General features: G+C 60.8%; 1 protein-coding gene across 2 annotated transcripts; it reads left to right on the forward strand.

Annotated features, from left to right (window-relative positions):
* Positions 1 to 7,330: 7,330 nt before the first annotated feature.
* ENTPD2 (ectonucleoside triphosphate diphosphohydrolase 2) lies at positions 7,331 to 12,760 on the forward strand. Of its 2 annotated transcripts, XM_023243092.2 has the most exons (9): positions 7,335 to 7,578; positions 8,837 to 8,954; positions 9,474 to 9,624; positions 9,808 to 9,967; positions 10,048 to 10,275; positions 10,730 to 10,984; positions 11,067 to 11,186; positions 11,970 to 12,104; positions 12,179 to 12,760. In XM_023243092.2, the coding sequence occupies exons 1-9, from the start codon at positions 7,462 to 7,464 to the stop codon at positions 12,380 to 12,382; spliced, it is 1,488 nt and encodes a 495-aa protein (XP_023098860.2). In that variant the 5' UTR covers positions 7,335 to 7,461; the 3' UTR covers positions 12,383 to 12,760. The 2 variants fall into 2 exon arrangements, with proteins under 2 accessions (XP_023098861.2, XP_023098860.2); XM_023243093.2 differs by lacking the exon at positions 10,048 to 10,275 and having other exon boundaries at positions 7,331 to 7,578.
* Positions 12,761 to 14,347: the final 1,587 nt, after the last annotated feature.

Here is a 14,347-nt window from a genome sequence, read left to right on the forward strand (position 1 = left end):
TCAAGACTGCAACGCTGACCTGACCCTCCCTTGGGTCTCCAGCCAGCTGCCCTGCCCTGCAGACTTCACACTTGCCAGCAATTACTTTCTTGGGCATTTATCCCAGGACAGTGAAGACATTTTCATGCAGGAACATGTGTTCATAACAGCCTTACTGGTAATAGCCCCAAACTAGAAACTACACAAGTGTCTTTCTCTAGGTGATCAACCGAACAGAGTAGATTCACCCACACCCTGGAATACGATTCAGCCATAAAAGGAAGGAGCCATTGCTGTGCTCAACGATGTGGGTGAACTTCAAGGAAGTTGCTGAGTGGTAAAAGCCAATCTCAGAAGGAGAGGTTGTACCTGATCCGTTTACACAACAGTTGTGAAGTAATACAATTACAAAGGCTGAGAACTCGTGTGGGTGTGGCTAGAAAGGGGTAGCATGGGAGCGTCTCGTGAAGGTCAGTTGAGTTCTTGCTGGTGGGACACATGGCTGTGAGTGTGATAAGACTACAGAGAGCCACACATGTGCACACGCACAGACACGTAAGTGCATGTAAAATGGGGAATAGGGGGCGCCTGGGTGGCTCAGGCGGTAAGTGTCCCGATTCCAGCCCAGGTCATGATCTCACGGCTCATGTGTTCAAGCCCCACATTGGGCTTGGTGCTGATGGTGCACAGCCTGCTTGGGATTCTCTGTCTCTCCCTCTCTCTCTGCTCCGTCTGCACATTGCCTCTCAAAATGAATAAATGAATCTTTAAAAAAAAAAAAAACCAAAACACAAAAACAAATGAAATGCCCACCTAGGGCACTGGGGAAAAAGTATAAAGGATTTCCGTGCACATCTGGGCTAAATTCTTCTATGAACTCAAGCTATAAATGGATATATGTCGAGACTTGTCAGAACAGTAAAAAAAAAGAATTGTTGAACCTACCATCACAGTTGGAAATTTAATATACATCCCTAATAATTGGTAGGCTGTGGTAGTTTTGAACACTACTAATAATTTGATGTCATGGGCAGAATTAGGTTAACGCGTTAGTCAGTCTTACTAACTGGAGAACACACATTCTTTTCAGGCGCACGCAGAACAGGTCTAACTATTTACGACCACGTGCTGGGGAAAAAGCCAGTCCGGCAAATGTCAGAATATATTTGAGGATGGCTCTCAGACAGACCTCGCGCTCCAATCGGGATGCAGGGAAGTTCCAAGTCAACACCAAAAAGGGAACCAGAAAGAGCCCAGACTTCTGGATATTGAAATACACACACCTAAACAGCTCATGTGTCAGATAAGAAAGTCCAACGAAAGTGGAAAAAATTGACCTAAATGGAAGCGAAGAGCATACAGCAGCCAACACAGACAAGAGGGAGATGTATCCAGACACTTAGACACTCACGTCAGGAGAGAAGAAGGCTAGTCAGTACTGAACTGGGCATTGCATTTCAGAATTTCAGAAGCCGGAAAAAGACCTAGCAGAATAAATAACAAAGCATATGGAAGGAAGAAATTATACTTAATTTGTAGTGAACATTTACTGCATACTTGCTACTTTTCTCGATACTGGGGAGCAGACAACCGAAACAGACACAGAAATTCCTGCTCACATAATACGCTCAAGGTGGAGTGAAAGAGACGGGAGTACAAATCAGCGAAACAGAAAACAGGCCTCAGAGAGAACATCGCTGAAGGGGAATGCGTGGCTGAGAAGACAGACACCTGGCCAGAGGAGTCATCCGGGGCGGACGTAAATGCTAGAAACAACATGACCTGTGCGGCAGGAATTAGGCAGATACTAACAGCTCGTGCCTGTCCGCTTGAAGTGGATGCCTTGCAGGGAAAAACTCCAGGCCTGCGTGCTCCTGCAGGCAAGTTCTCAAGGAACAGATAATGCAAATGCGATGTAACTTTTTCCAGAGGTTTGCGAGGCTAATATAACCCTGATGGTCAGACCGAAGAGGGACTTCACAGGAAAGGACAAGTACAGTCTAACTCACTGTTAGTCTTCAGAATAGAACTGTCACAGGGCGGGCGGGGGGTGCGGGGGGGGTGGTGGGCTTAGCTGGTGGAGCATTTCGGCTCAGGTCATGGTCCCAGGGTTTCTGGGATCAAACCCCGCATTGGGCTCTGTGCTGAGCGTGGAGCCTGCCTGAGATTCTCTCGCTCTGCTGCTCACGAGCTCGCTCTCCAAAAAAAAAAAAAAGGAATAAAATTGTGAGTTATTTTGCGAACCACGGGAAAGCCATAGGCACATCCAACGGGAAGGAGAGGATGTTGTGTTATGGAGACGCTGGAAGCTGGGAGGCGTTTTTCTGAACCCACGTCCACTGGAGAGAAGCAGGGGGTCGGGGTGACGGCCACTGGTGAGCGGCGGGGGGGCGGGCTTCTTGCAGGAGAGGCGGTGCATCTGTCCCTGTCGGGGCGGGAACCGGGATTCTTTCCCAAGGACACTCTTCCGTGGAGGCTGCGCCGGGGACTCCTTCCCGACGGCGCAGCGCCCCCTTCTGGCTGCGTTAGCGAGGTTTCTCCGGGAATGTGCCCACGCAACGGGTGTTTACATTCAGGGCCGCTTGTGGTTGAAATACCGACAGGGTTTTTCAAGGAACTTGGTAAGCTGGTTCGAGAGATTTCTGTGGAGGAGCTCAGGGCTCCAGCCAAAGAAGCAGGGAGAGGGGACTTTCCTCCCAGAGATCGAGACGCGCTAGCACTCCCTGGCTGAATGCCCTATGGTGTGGGCATGGGCCCGTGTCTGCAGACCCGCCCGTCAGGGCAGAAAGGCCAGCCCACGGGATACAAGGCCCGGGAAGACCGGTTCCCCAGGCGGGAGAACGGGAATCGGAACCCCTTCCTCTCACCCTCCACAAAAAACACGTCCAGGTGGATCAGACTCACAATCAGCAGGACGCTAAAACCTTTCGATTTTTTCCCCGAAGTTAATTCACTTACTTTGAGAGAGGCAGAGACGGTGTGAGTGGGGGAGAGGCAGAGAAAGAGAATCCCAAGCAGGCTCTGCACGGTCAGCATAGAGCCTGACGCGGGGCTGGAACCCATGAACCGTGAGATCATGACCTGAGCCAAAACCAAGAGCCTACGCTTAACGGGCTGAGCCCCCCAGGCGCCCCTCGAACAAAGCCTTTACAAAGCGAGTGAGGAGAACATCCTACGACCTCCCGGTAGACTACTCACACGAGACCCCATAGGAGCAGAAAAGCAACACATCTGGACTAATTCAGAGTTTCCATGACTTCGCTGCCAGGATGAACGTTCAGAGTCTACATAAAGAATGCCTGCAAGTGAATGCGAAAACATAAACAACCTCTAGAAAAAGCAATAAGGGCCTGAACAGGCACTTGCACAGCAGACAGGAAAAACACCCCGTCTCTTCAGAAACACAGGAAGCGCCACAGAAATCTCGAGGGTCCATGTTCACCAGCGTCTCACAAACCATCAAGTTGTGACGTCAATTCCAAACGTCGGAGAGGACGCAGGGGAACCAACACTGTGTGTCTGGTCTTGGGAGTGCCGGATGGCGCCCTCATTTTGAAAACAATGTAGTGTTTGCTGGGGATGCTCACACACATGCATACAACCACCCACTTGTTCCTAGGAAGTTCCCCCAGGGAAATGCGTGCAAATGCAAATGCAAATGCAAAAAAAAAAAAAAACCAAAAAACCAGCCTGGAGCTAGAGACCCCTGCGTGTTCGTGCTCATGCTCAAGCTCATGCACTCGGATGATGACGTGCAGGCTTCAGGGGAGCCAGGCCAGAAAACGGTGCGGCAACCACAATAAACCAACCACAACTTCAGAGGTCTACGTGGACGGACCTCAGAAGTCACTTGAGCGAAAGAAGCAAGTTACAGAACCATCTGTGCAGCACGTAAACATAAACTGCGGTCCAGCACAGGAAACGCAACAGATATATTTATTTAGGGGGAAAAATATATATGAACGCAAATGCGTGGATAAGTGGAACACTATAGAGAGAAATATGAGACTGACGAACGTAAAACCCAAGAGAGTGCGTGGCTCTGACTGGGGCCACGGAGGGGTCTTTGATGTACCCGTTCCCCTCTTGTGTGTTTGTTTTGTTTTTGTTTTTAATTTTTTTTCAACGTTTTTTATTTATTTTTGGGACAGAGAGAGACAGAGCATGAACGGGGGAGGGGCAGAGAGAGAGGGAGACACAGAATCGGAAAAGGCTCCAGGCTCTGAACCATTAGCCCGGAGCCTGACGCGGGGCTCGAACTCACGGACCGCGAGATCGTGACCTGGCTGAAGTCAGACGCTTAACCGACTGCGCCACCCAGGCGCCCCATGTTTGTTTGTTTTTTAATAGGTTTCACACCCAGCGAGGAGCCCTGTGCGGGGCATAGGACCCATGACCCTGAGAAAAAGACCTGGGCTGAGATCACAAGCCGGATGCTTAACACACTGAGCCGCCCAGGCGCCCCCGTGTTGTTAGTCTTCCCACCGTGCACAATTGCCCCACCTGCTCTCCTGTGTGTCTGCTGTGCCTCACAAGGCGCCACAGCCTTTTCCCCTTCCCCGGGTCCCTTTGGAAGATCCGCTCTCCTCAGGACAGGTGGTGGGTGGGCCTCCCCTGTGCCCACACCGTGCGGTTCAGGAGCACCCCTAGCTCACTGTGCATGCACGGATCCTGGGGCACAAGTGTTTGCTGAGTGACTGAATGAGCACGTGAAGAAAGGGAGCAGTGAGTTGTGAACGTGAATGAAGGGAAGGGTCACCAAAGTGGACTCTGGATGTGGCTGGAAGGGGGAGCCAGAGCCCTAAAGGCCAATCACAGGAAGAATCATGACTTACAGGCCCCACCAGGGAAAGATGCGCACTACCTCTCCTATGGGAAACCCACCCCCTGAGACCCACCAGTGGCCGTCACTCTGAACTCTCGCTTTTCTCCAGTGGACGTGGGTTCAGAATAACCCCTTCCTCCGTCTCCTCCGTAAAATAGCATCCTCTCCTTTCTTTGTCAGATCTCTGCCTGTAGTTTTGTTGGAGTTTGTAAATGCCGAGCTGCGATTCTGTCATCCCCAAATACACCAATTTTTGCTAGTCAAATAGACTGTCTTACTTTTCGGGTGAACAGAGTGAAGGGCCTTTACCGGTTAAGAGGTTTCAGCCATAAGACGCGGCGCCTCCCAACGGGGAGACTGAGGCAGGCATAGCCAAGATGTCCGTGGGCCTCAGCAAGGTCCGCGACCTGGGAGGTCTGGATCCCTCTGGCTGCACCTCTCTGCAAAGGCATTCCTCTGCCAGGACCCAGGGCCAGGCCACATGTAGCACATCTGGAGCCCTCCTCCCCCCCCCCAGTCACCCCTAGGTTCCCAGAGGCCCCTCCCATGGTGAGTTCCTGCCAGGAGCCCCCTTTCGTGCCCCCCAGCCCACCTCCCACTCAGGAAGGACGTCTCTGCGCCAAGGAGGGAGGTTGCGGCCCCGGTTCTGTCCCAGAGAGAACTCACTCTCAGGCTTCGTCCTGGCTGCCCCCTGCTCCCTGCCTGCTTTCCTTCTCTTCCGGGACTAATCTGGGCCCTGGGCCACGAGCCCTCCCGCATCCAGGCCTCCACTACCCTGGCCCCATCCTCTCCCGGCTGGTGGGTCTCCGTCCGAGGACCAACCAGAGCATCAGGGAACCCTGCTTGGGCTCAGTGCGGTGAGGTGTGGGGGCCGGGAGGGGGGCCAGCACAGGGTGGGCGGGCCTGTAGGCAGCGCCCGGCTGCCCTTTCTTGCGCTGGGCTCCCTGTGGGCCGCCTTTGTCTCTTTCTTTTCAACTTAATCTGCAGGCCTCTCCCTCCTCTGGGCTCTCCCTGTGGAAGAAAGGCCTAGAGGGAGGGGCAGGGGGGTGCCCGCAGAGCCACAGCCCTGTGCTGGCCACACCCGGAGACTCTGCTGGGGCCCAGCCAGATGGGGTTGCGAGCAGGCTGAACCATCTCCGGGATTCCCACCCTTTCTGCTCTCGGGGTCCAGAGCTGAAAGAAAAGCTCCTTCACTAGGCCAGTGACACCAGCTCCTCAGCCTGGGCAGCATCCCAGCCCAATTGTTCCTGCTGGTTCCAGCCAGCCCGGGTGCTGCCCAGACCCTGTCCCCATCAAAGGCCACCCTTTGGCCACCACCTCCCTGCCCCCAGTCACTGGCGCTCGGGGTGGTCTTGCCACATGGCTCCCTGCTGTTACGTGGCTGGGATTCTTGGTGCCGGAATTCCTGTTTTGCCTAAGGCCCGGAGTGGGGGTGGCTCCCGGCCAGGGAAAGGGGTGATGCTTGGCTAGGGTGGCTCACAGGGTGCCTGGGGAGTTAAAGCAGAGGCCAGACGGTTCAGGGGATTAAGGGCAGAGCTGAGGTCTAGGGCTGGCTGAGCGCTTCCCTATCCCAGTCAGCATCCAGGGACCTGTTGGCAGACAACCAGGGCTGGGAGAGCTTCTCCCTTATCTCCTTGCCCGGTGCACAGAGGACCCTCCTCCTGCTCCCCACCCCCTGCCCTCCCCAGTCCAGGCTTCTGGGCACCCCACTCTCCAGGCAGAGGGGGTGTCAGCGATGGGCCAGCCCCTGAGCCAGGAGACTGGCACTGGTCCATATGAGCTTGGGCTCTGGTCTCTCAGTTCACTGTAAGCGTGACCACCCTGCCCCTTTCTCTAGGTGTGTCCTCACCTGTCACCTTGGCACTAGGGCTGTGTGTGGGATAGGTCTGGCTTCATGTTGCTTGGCTGCCCAGCTTTGAGCCCTCAGCACCTTGAGGGCAGGCCCAGACTGGGTCACTCTGATGTCCCCAGGGCCTGACTGTACCTTTGCAGCTACCTGCCGTGTGGCCTACAGCTGGGTCAGCACCACTGGCTGGCTGGCCCTTGATTTCATGGAGAGCTCGGCAGGACCCCAGCCGGGACCGGTGCAGCTCCTGTCGCTAGTGGTGGCTCCTTCAGGTCAGGATCAGGTCAGGATCAGGCCGGAGAAAAGCTGGCCACTCCGGCAGCCTGGCCCTCTGAACCAGGCTGCCTGAGAGCCAGCCCAGCCCACCCTTCCAGGCCAGGCCTCCTGCCTAGACTCTCCTGGAGAGGGCTGGGGTTTCTCTAGGTCCTGCCCAGGGGAGGTGGGGGGAATCCCCCAGTGCCCACAGGCCGACCCTGGTAGCCAGCACGAGGGGTCAGGGGGACGCGGCAGAGGGGACGAGTGTCGGAACTGGGCGGACAGGAAGCAGGAGGTGCTCGATAGCCGCGACCGGGGGCGCTGGGAGGGGCGGCGCGGGTGATTCAGCCGACACTTCTCCCACCTGCGCTCGCGGGGCGGGCGGGCGGTGGGCGGGGCGGCCAGTCAGTGGGCGGTCCTGGTCCGCCAGTGGGCGTGGCCAGCCGTGGCCTCTGTCCGCGCCCCGCCCTGGGCGCCTACCCCCGGGCCCCGGGCCCCCGGCCTCCAGCTCCCTGCCGCCCCTTCGACAACGTCTGGTGCACCCGCGCGCCCGCCCATGGCTGGGAAGGTGCTGTCGCTGCTGCCGCCGTTGCTGCTGGCCGCGGCGGGCCTCGCCGGGTTCCTACTGCTGTGCGTCCCCACTCGAGACATCTGGGAGCTGCCCGCCCTCAAGGTGCACGCTCGGGCATCCGGCGCAGTCCGCGGAGTTGCGGGCCCCGGCTGGGAGGCTTGGACCCGAGCAGGGCCAGGCTGCGCTCCCGCGGCAGCCGGGGACCCCCACCCGCGCTGCGCTGCGCTCCTGGCCGGGCGGGGGGGTGGAGTCCCGGGAACTCCCCGCTCGCGGTGCCCGTCGCGTAGCCTGTCAGGGACGCGGCCGAGAAGCTGTCTCTCCGCTCCCCAGATGCAGCCCCAGGACGCCCCAGGCTGCGGCTGGACCCTCCGCCCCCAGCCCTGTGCTGTGCCCCAGGGATGCATACCCTCAGGGTTCAGTCAGATGGGGCGCGGCGGGCGTCGGAGCCTAGGGACCCCTCCCCACCCACCCGGTGGCCCTGACAGTGCGGGGTCTGCCCTTGAGGGGTGCCCGGTGGGAGGACAGGCCCGGCTGGTCCTAGAGGCGTTGGGGTGGGCTAGGCCAGATCTGCTCCCGCCAGGCTCCCGCAGTCCTGCCGGCTCCCTTGACCCTTTATTGGACTGGCAGGAAGAGAGCTTTGCTGGGGGCATGTGGGTGCTCCAAGCCCCAGCAGCCCAGGATGGGAGGTCGCAGGAGTGGGCGCTCTGTAGCCAAGAGCCACAGCTTGGGGGCTGCTGAGGCTGGGTGGCGGTTAGCCCGCTGATGCTGCTGTTCCCGGGTTGGGGAATAGGCCTGGAGAGGCCCCTTTCCCCTGCTCAAGAGGGCACGGGCTCCAGTGGGGCTCTCAGTGCTGGGAGCCTGGCCCCTGGAACTGCAAGGAAGGCCCACGTGGCCCCTCTCAGCTCTGCAGGACCCAGCTCAGAGGTGCTGGCCTTGAGGCTCAGGGAGGGGGTGTCTTCCACATCCTGAGGCTGGGCTGAGGTCAGAGAGGTAGGGACACAGACGTGGAGAAAGCGTGGGTGCAGGTGTTCCTGCAACTGGGTTTCTCTACTGCAACCTGGGGACCTCACGTCCCTAGGGCGTTTCCGAGGGTGGTCCCGGGACTTTTCTGACACTGACACAACCCTTCAGCTTGCCCTTGCCAGGAAAGTTCCTGCAGTCAGAGGAGAAAAGGCTCCTGGCTGTCTACCCCTGCCCCCATTCTCTCCCCTACCAAGCCGTGTCTCTGTGGTCGTCCCTGCCGCCTGAACCCCAGTACTTCATCCTGGAGGTTCCAACCTTGCCACAGGGTGGGGGTGGGGGGAGACCCGGGGAGCCAAGGGGCGTGGCCTCAGGTCCCCACCCTCACCCCCATTCCCAGTACGGCATTGTCCTGGACGCGGGCTCTTCGCACACGTCCATGTTCATCTACAAGTGGCCTGCAGACAAGGAGAATGACACGGGCATCGTGGGCCAGCACAGCTCCTGTAATGTACGCGGTAAGGCCCCCTGCGCCTAGACACCCGCTCCACTCACTGTAGGGCCTCAGGCGCCCTCTCTGGCCTCAGGCTCTGAAGCCAGGCGCCTTGGCCCGATGCCACTGGGGCCTGCTCCAGGAAGGAGCTGCAGGAGCCTCCAAAAGAGGCTGGGACCTTGGGCCTGGGAGAGGCTACAGGCAGTTCATTCTAGAAAGTAAGCCTCAGGCAGTGACTGGGAGGTTTGGGCTTTGCCTGGCCCAAGACTGGCACACCCAGGCACGCCCCTTGGGAGGCTAGGCCAGATTGACAATGCCTAGTGCTTTATCCTGGCACCTGGGCCCACACCCATGGGCGGGCAGCAGCCTCAGAGACTGGGTGGCCCAAAGGCAGGTAGGCCCTTTTGTCTCTGAGGGCATAAACTGGGAAGGTGTGTCCAAGCTGCCACCGGGCTTGGGAGCCCAAGGTCCCCAGCCCTCCTGGCCCATGGCTCTTCCAGGGGCTGGCTGTCAGGCTTGGGCCCATCTCCCTGTCCCCCTCCAGGAGGAGGCATCTCTAGCTATGCAGACGACCCTTCCAGGGCTGGCCAGAGTCTCGTTGAATGCCTGGACCAGGCGCTTCAGGAGGTGCCCAAGGAGAGCCATGTGCACACGCCCCTCTACCTGGGAGCCACAGCAGGCATGCGCCTGCTCAAGTGAGTGTGCCCTTGGCCTTCCTGGTCTCCACAAGAGCCTCAGCATAGGGTGGGCCCCACACACCCTCGGCAGCGGCCCTGAGCGCGGACCCACGCGGCCGACCGGCCACACACGGTGCACCCCAGCAGCGGGATCTTGGCTCCCTGGCGAGGATGGCCCTCAGAGTCCTCCCTGTGTTACAGCCTGACCAGTCCCGAGGCCTCGGCCAATGTGCTCGCGGCTGTGACCCGGACGCTGACCCGGTATCCCTTCGATTTCCGTGGTGCCCACATCCTCTCGGGCCAGGACGAGGGGGTGTTCGGCTGGGTGACGGCCAACTACCTGCTGGAGAACTTCATCAAGGTGGGCCTGACGGTCAGCCCAGCGAGCCAGGGGGCGTGGCACCCACCCACCAGCTGACCCCCACCCTCCGCTCCCCACAGTATGGCTGGGTGGGCCGGTGGTTCCGGCCAAGGAAGGGGACGCTGGGGGCCATGGACCTGGGGGGCGCCTCCACACAGATCACCTTCGAGACGGCCAGCCCAGCCGAGGATCCAGCCAATGAGGTCCAGCTGCGGCTCTATGGCCAGCACTACTGCGTCTACACCCACAGCTTCCTCTGCTATGGCCGTGACCAGGTCCTCCGGAGGCTGCTGGCTGGTGCACTCCAGGTGCCCCACCACCTCTGGCCCACCTGCACCGCTGTGCCCTCCTGGAGGGAGGGGGGTGAGAAGAGATGGGAGCTGAGGGTTCAGAGCAGAGCCTGGACCGAGGAGGGCTCCTCCGGCAACAGGAACCAAAGCTGGGTTGTAATCAGCTGGCAGGATAGATGCGGAGGGATCCTTCCTGGGGAAAAGCCAAGTGGTGGTGGGGGGGGGTCTGGCGAGTGCCTGACTGGGGGAAAGGGGGGCCAGGGCCAGGTCTCCAAAGGCCTGGATTTTGTCCAGCAGATAAAGGGAAGCCATAGATTGCTCCTGAGTGCAGAAAGCGATGTTGCCCAAGTGGGACTTTCGAGAGAGTCAACAGGCAGGCCCTCTGGGGAGGCTTTCCAAAGGCCCCGGGCAAGGGGTAGCGGGCAGACTCTGGAGGAAGAGTGATGCCTATCACAGCCCTACATCCCCCTAGACCCACGGCTTCCACCCTTGCTGGCCGAGGGGCTATTCTACCCAAGTGCTGCTTCAGGACGTGTATGAGTCTCCGTGTACCGCGGCCCAGCGGCCCCAGACCTTCAACAGCAGCACCCGGGTCAGCCTGGCAGGGAGCAGCGACCCTGCCCTCTGCCGTGGCCTCATCTTAGGACTCTTCAATTTCTCCTCCTGCCGCTTCTCCCGATGTTCCTTTAATGGCATCTTCCAGCCCCCAGTGGCTGGGAACTTCATGGTGAGTCCAGGGGGTGGGAGTGGGGGCGGGTGCCCTGTGGCGTGTGGGGCCTGCTCATGGGGAGACCGTACCCCCCTTGCAGGCCTTCTCTGCTTTCTTCTACACCGTGGACTTCCTAAGGTCTGTGATGGGGCTTCCCGTGGCAACCCTGCAGCAGTTGGAGACAGCCGTAGTCGCCGTCTGCAACCAGACGTGGAGTCAGGTGAGGCCTACTCCCGCCTTCCCCGGGGTTGCACAGGAGGCCCCGGTCAGCTGGCATCATGCCTCCCTGAGGCCCGACCCTAGAACCGAGATCTGGAGGACAGAGCGAATAGCAAAGGCCCCGTGGCAGCAGGGCACACAGAGGGAGATGGGGTGGGGACTGGTTGCAGCGGGAAGGACCGGCGGAGTTTAGGGGTGGGGAAGCCAGACTTTGAAGACAACACCCAGGCTCCTGGGGTCTGCCCCCGGTTAGACGCTGTTACCAAGAAAAGGAAGACGGAAGCGCTTGCTCAGGCGGAGTGTCAGGTGTCTGCCAGACCCCGGGAGAAACACAGTGTCTGTGGGCTCTGGTGGTGACCGAGGCCCCGTCCTGTCTTCTCGGGGTCTAGTCACGGGCAGACTTAGGGGGGGCGGGGAAGCGGGGGACAAAAGGCCAGCCCAAGGTCCATGCGGAGGGCCTGGAGCTTCTCCTGTTGCCCTGACCACGGGCTAAGGTCGCTGCCAGCCTGCTGCGCCCTGGGTGGTCATCCCTGCTGTGCCCCGGGGGGCCCACCTCCGGGGCGGGGGTGTCCACGGCCATCCATCCACAAGTCACACTGTCCTTCCTGGAGGGCACAGTCCTGCCCTGGGGGGGGGGGCGGGGGGAGGAGGTGGCCCCTCTGGCCCCTCACTGCCCGTGGGTGTGTGTTGGGGGGAGGGGTGCTGCACGCCACCGGCCAGCTCTCCTCGTGGGCCCGGACCTCCAGGTGGCGGCCGGCCCGACAGTCTCCCCCGCGCGTCCCAGCTGCAGGCTAAGGCTCCAGGGCAGCGGGCCCGCCTGCCCGACTACTGCGCGGGGGCCATGTTCGTGCAGCAGCTGCTGAGCCGCGGCTACGGCTTCGACGAGCGCGCCTTCGGAGGGGTGACCTTCCAGAGCAAGGTAGGAACTGGCGGGGGTGGGGGTGGGGGACCCCCGGGCCGCGCGGAGGCTGAGGCCGTGCCCCTCGCCCGCAGGCCGGGGACACCGCGGTCGGCTGGGCGCTCGGCTACATGCTCAACCTGACCAACCTGATCCCCGCCGAGCCGCCGGAGCTGCGCAAGGGCACAGACTTCAGGTCCTGGGTCGCGCTTCTCCTGCTCTTCGCCGCCATGCTTCTGGCCGCCGTGGTCATGCTGCTGCGCCAGGCGCGCTCGGCCGGGGCGTCGAGCGCCATCTAGCGGCGGACCGGGTCCCGGCTCCCCGTCCCACCCGTGACGCCTCCGCCCGCAACGCTGCTCCGGCCGAGACTGGGGGCCGGGCCCACGGGGGACCGGGGTGGGCGAAGGGAGCCACCTCCGGCCCCTGCCTGCCTGCTGCAGCCTTCTCCAGCCTCCAAGGTCTCCTGCTCCTCCCCGCGCCCCTCCCCCCCCCCCACTTCCTGGGGGTGGGGGATTCAGACCTCCCCGGAGCCCTGGGCGGGTGACTTCAGGACTGGGTGTCTAGGGACCCCCACCCCGCCCTCGGGAGTCTGGGTCTGCATCGGGGCGGTCAGAGCCCACAGGCTGGGAACGCAGCGCTTCCTTGTGACAATTTTGTAATAAAAGCTTCTTCCTAGAGCAGCGGAATGTTCCTAGGGTGGGGCCTCCTTGCTGCTGCCTGCCCTCCCTCCCTCCCCACAGCTATGTTGGCCAGGAAGGCCTGCTGCTGGTCCCCAGGGTGGCCCCGGGCTCCTTCTCCTTCCTTCTTCTCTGGGCCCGGACCGGAGCAGTGAGGGAACCCTGGTCCCCTGGTCCCCTGGTCCCCTGGTCCCAGTGTGTGGCCTGGAGTAGCTGTGGGGTGGCCGAGCCAACACAGACCCCGTGTCCCCTGAGTCTTCTCCGGCCAGCAGTGCCCCTGCGGCACCTCCAGATCTGCATCAGTGACCCAAGCAAGATTGGAGCTGGGCCCTGGCCTGGAATTGGCCTGGGGGTGGGGGTGAGGGCGGGGAGCGTGGAGGTGGTGGAAATAGTGGGCAAGGCAGCTGTCTGGCTGCAGTCAGTGCTGGAAGAGTGAGGGGGGCGGTGGACAGACCCTCGGCAGGAAGCGGTGTTGGGGGCTGTTGTGATCAGGACCAGGAGGGCCGCGGGGCCCATTGCTCAGAGAGACGAATCCCGTGAAGAGGCTGGGCTGTAAAGCCCAGGGGCCACCACACTGGGACGCGGCTCCCTTCCTGCCTGGGTGTGGTCTTCCGTACCCCCAAGAAGCACCAGGTGCCCCCACCTGCCGCTCCTGCAACCTCCCCCCCCAAGCACTGTTGCACTGTTTGTTAATTTAATTTTTTAATTTTTCCCCAGCATGGGAATGCATGGTCTTGCCTATGTCTCCCTGCCCCCAACCTTTCTAGAAAGTGAGTGCAGACACCATTTCTGTCTGGTCATTGCAGCGCTTGAGGGCAGCGCTTGCTCTGGGGTTTTGAGCCATTTCACGAGCCCGAGGGCAGCCAGCCCTACCTTTGGGATTGTGACACAAAGGGCTGAGAAGACGCATCGGGTGTGGAGGCTCACCCCTGTTCTCTCGGCAAGGTGAGCCGGAGGGAGGTTTCCAGGTGGCAGGGGTGGCTGTGCTCTCTGGAGGCAACCGGTGCGCTGTAAGGGTGTGCATCCATAGGTGCGTGCTGCCGTGAGGCCTCAGGGAGCTAAAGGCTGTCACCTAGGGACCGTGGACAGCTCCCAGCCGCTCCAGGTCGCTCTTGCCCCCTGGCGGCCTCACTGAGAGCAGCCGCCCCATTCCCCCGAGCGGTCACCAGCACCCGCCTGGTTCTGCGAGGGTCTGCTGCTGTCCATGTGTCCCTGAGGGCCCAGGTGCGGACGCACCTGTCCACCCGTGTGCGCCTGGTGTCCCTGTGTTCCTGGGGCTCGCGCCTCCAGGCCCAAGGCAGGTGCCTCGCTCCAGCGGGGCGGAGGTTGGGTGGGAATTGACGACAGAGAGGGGACCCGAGGGAAGTGTGTCCCGCGGAAGCCCACCCCAGGCCTAGCCGGGTTTGTGGAGGACAGAGAAGGCCCCCGGCTGCAGAGGCCACAGAAGTCGGGGCGCCCCGAGGCCCCGAGCGAGGAGGTGGAATCGGAACTAGAGGAAGGGGGAGGGGGCGCAACCTGGAGGCGCCGGCCCGCCCCCGCAGGTGGAGCGCGCAGGCGCACTCCCCGAGCGCCTCCCGCCGCCGCGCC

The sequence above is a fragment of the Felis catus genome, chromosome D4 (genome assembly GCF_018350175.1).
Source record: "Felis catus isolate Fca126 chromosome D4, F.catus_Fca126_mat1.0, whole genome shotgun sequence".
Taxonomy (NCBI): domain Eukaryota; kingdom Metazoa; phylum Chordata; class Mammalia; order Carnivora; family Felidae; genus Felis; species Felis catus.

What these genes read in the sequence shown, in the direction of transcription:
- ENTPD2 (XM_023243092.2), top strand. Translation starts at nt 7,462, where the DNA reads ATGGCTGGGAAGGTGCTGTCGCTGCTGCCGCCGTTGCTGCTGGCCGCG. An exon ending in CAGTGGCTGGGAACTTCATG is followed by an intron (nt 10,985 to 11,066) that starts GTGAGTCCAGGG and finishes CCCCCCTTGCAG; the next exon opens with GCCTTCTCTGCTTTCTTCTA. An exon ending in GCAACCAGACGTGGAGTCAG is followed by an intron (nt 11,187 to 11,969) that starts GTGAGGCCTACT and finishes CGCGCGTCCCAG; the next exon opens with CTGCAGGCTAAGGCTCCAGG.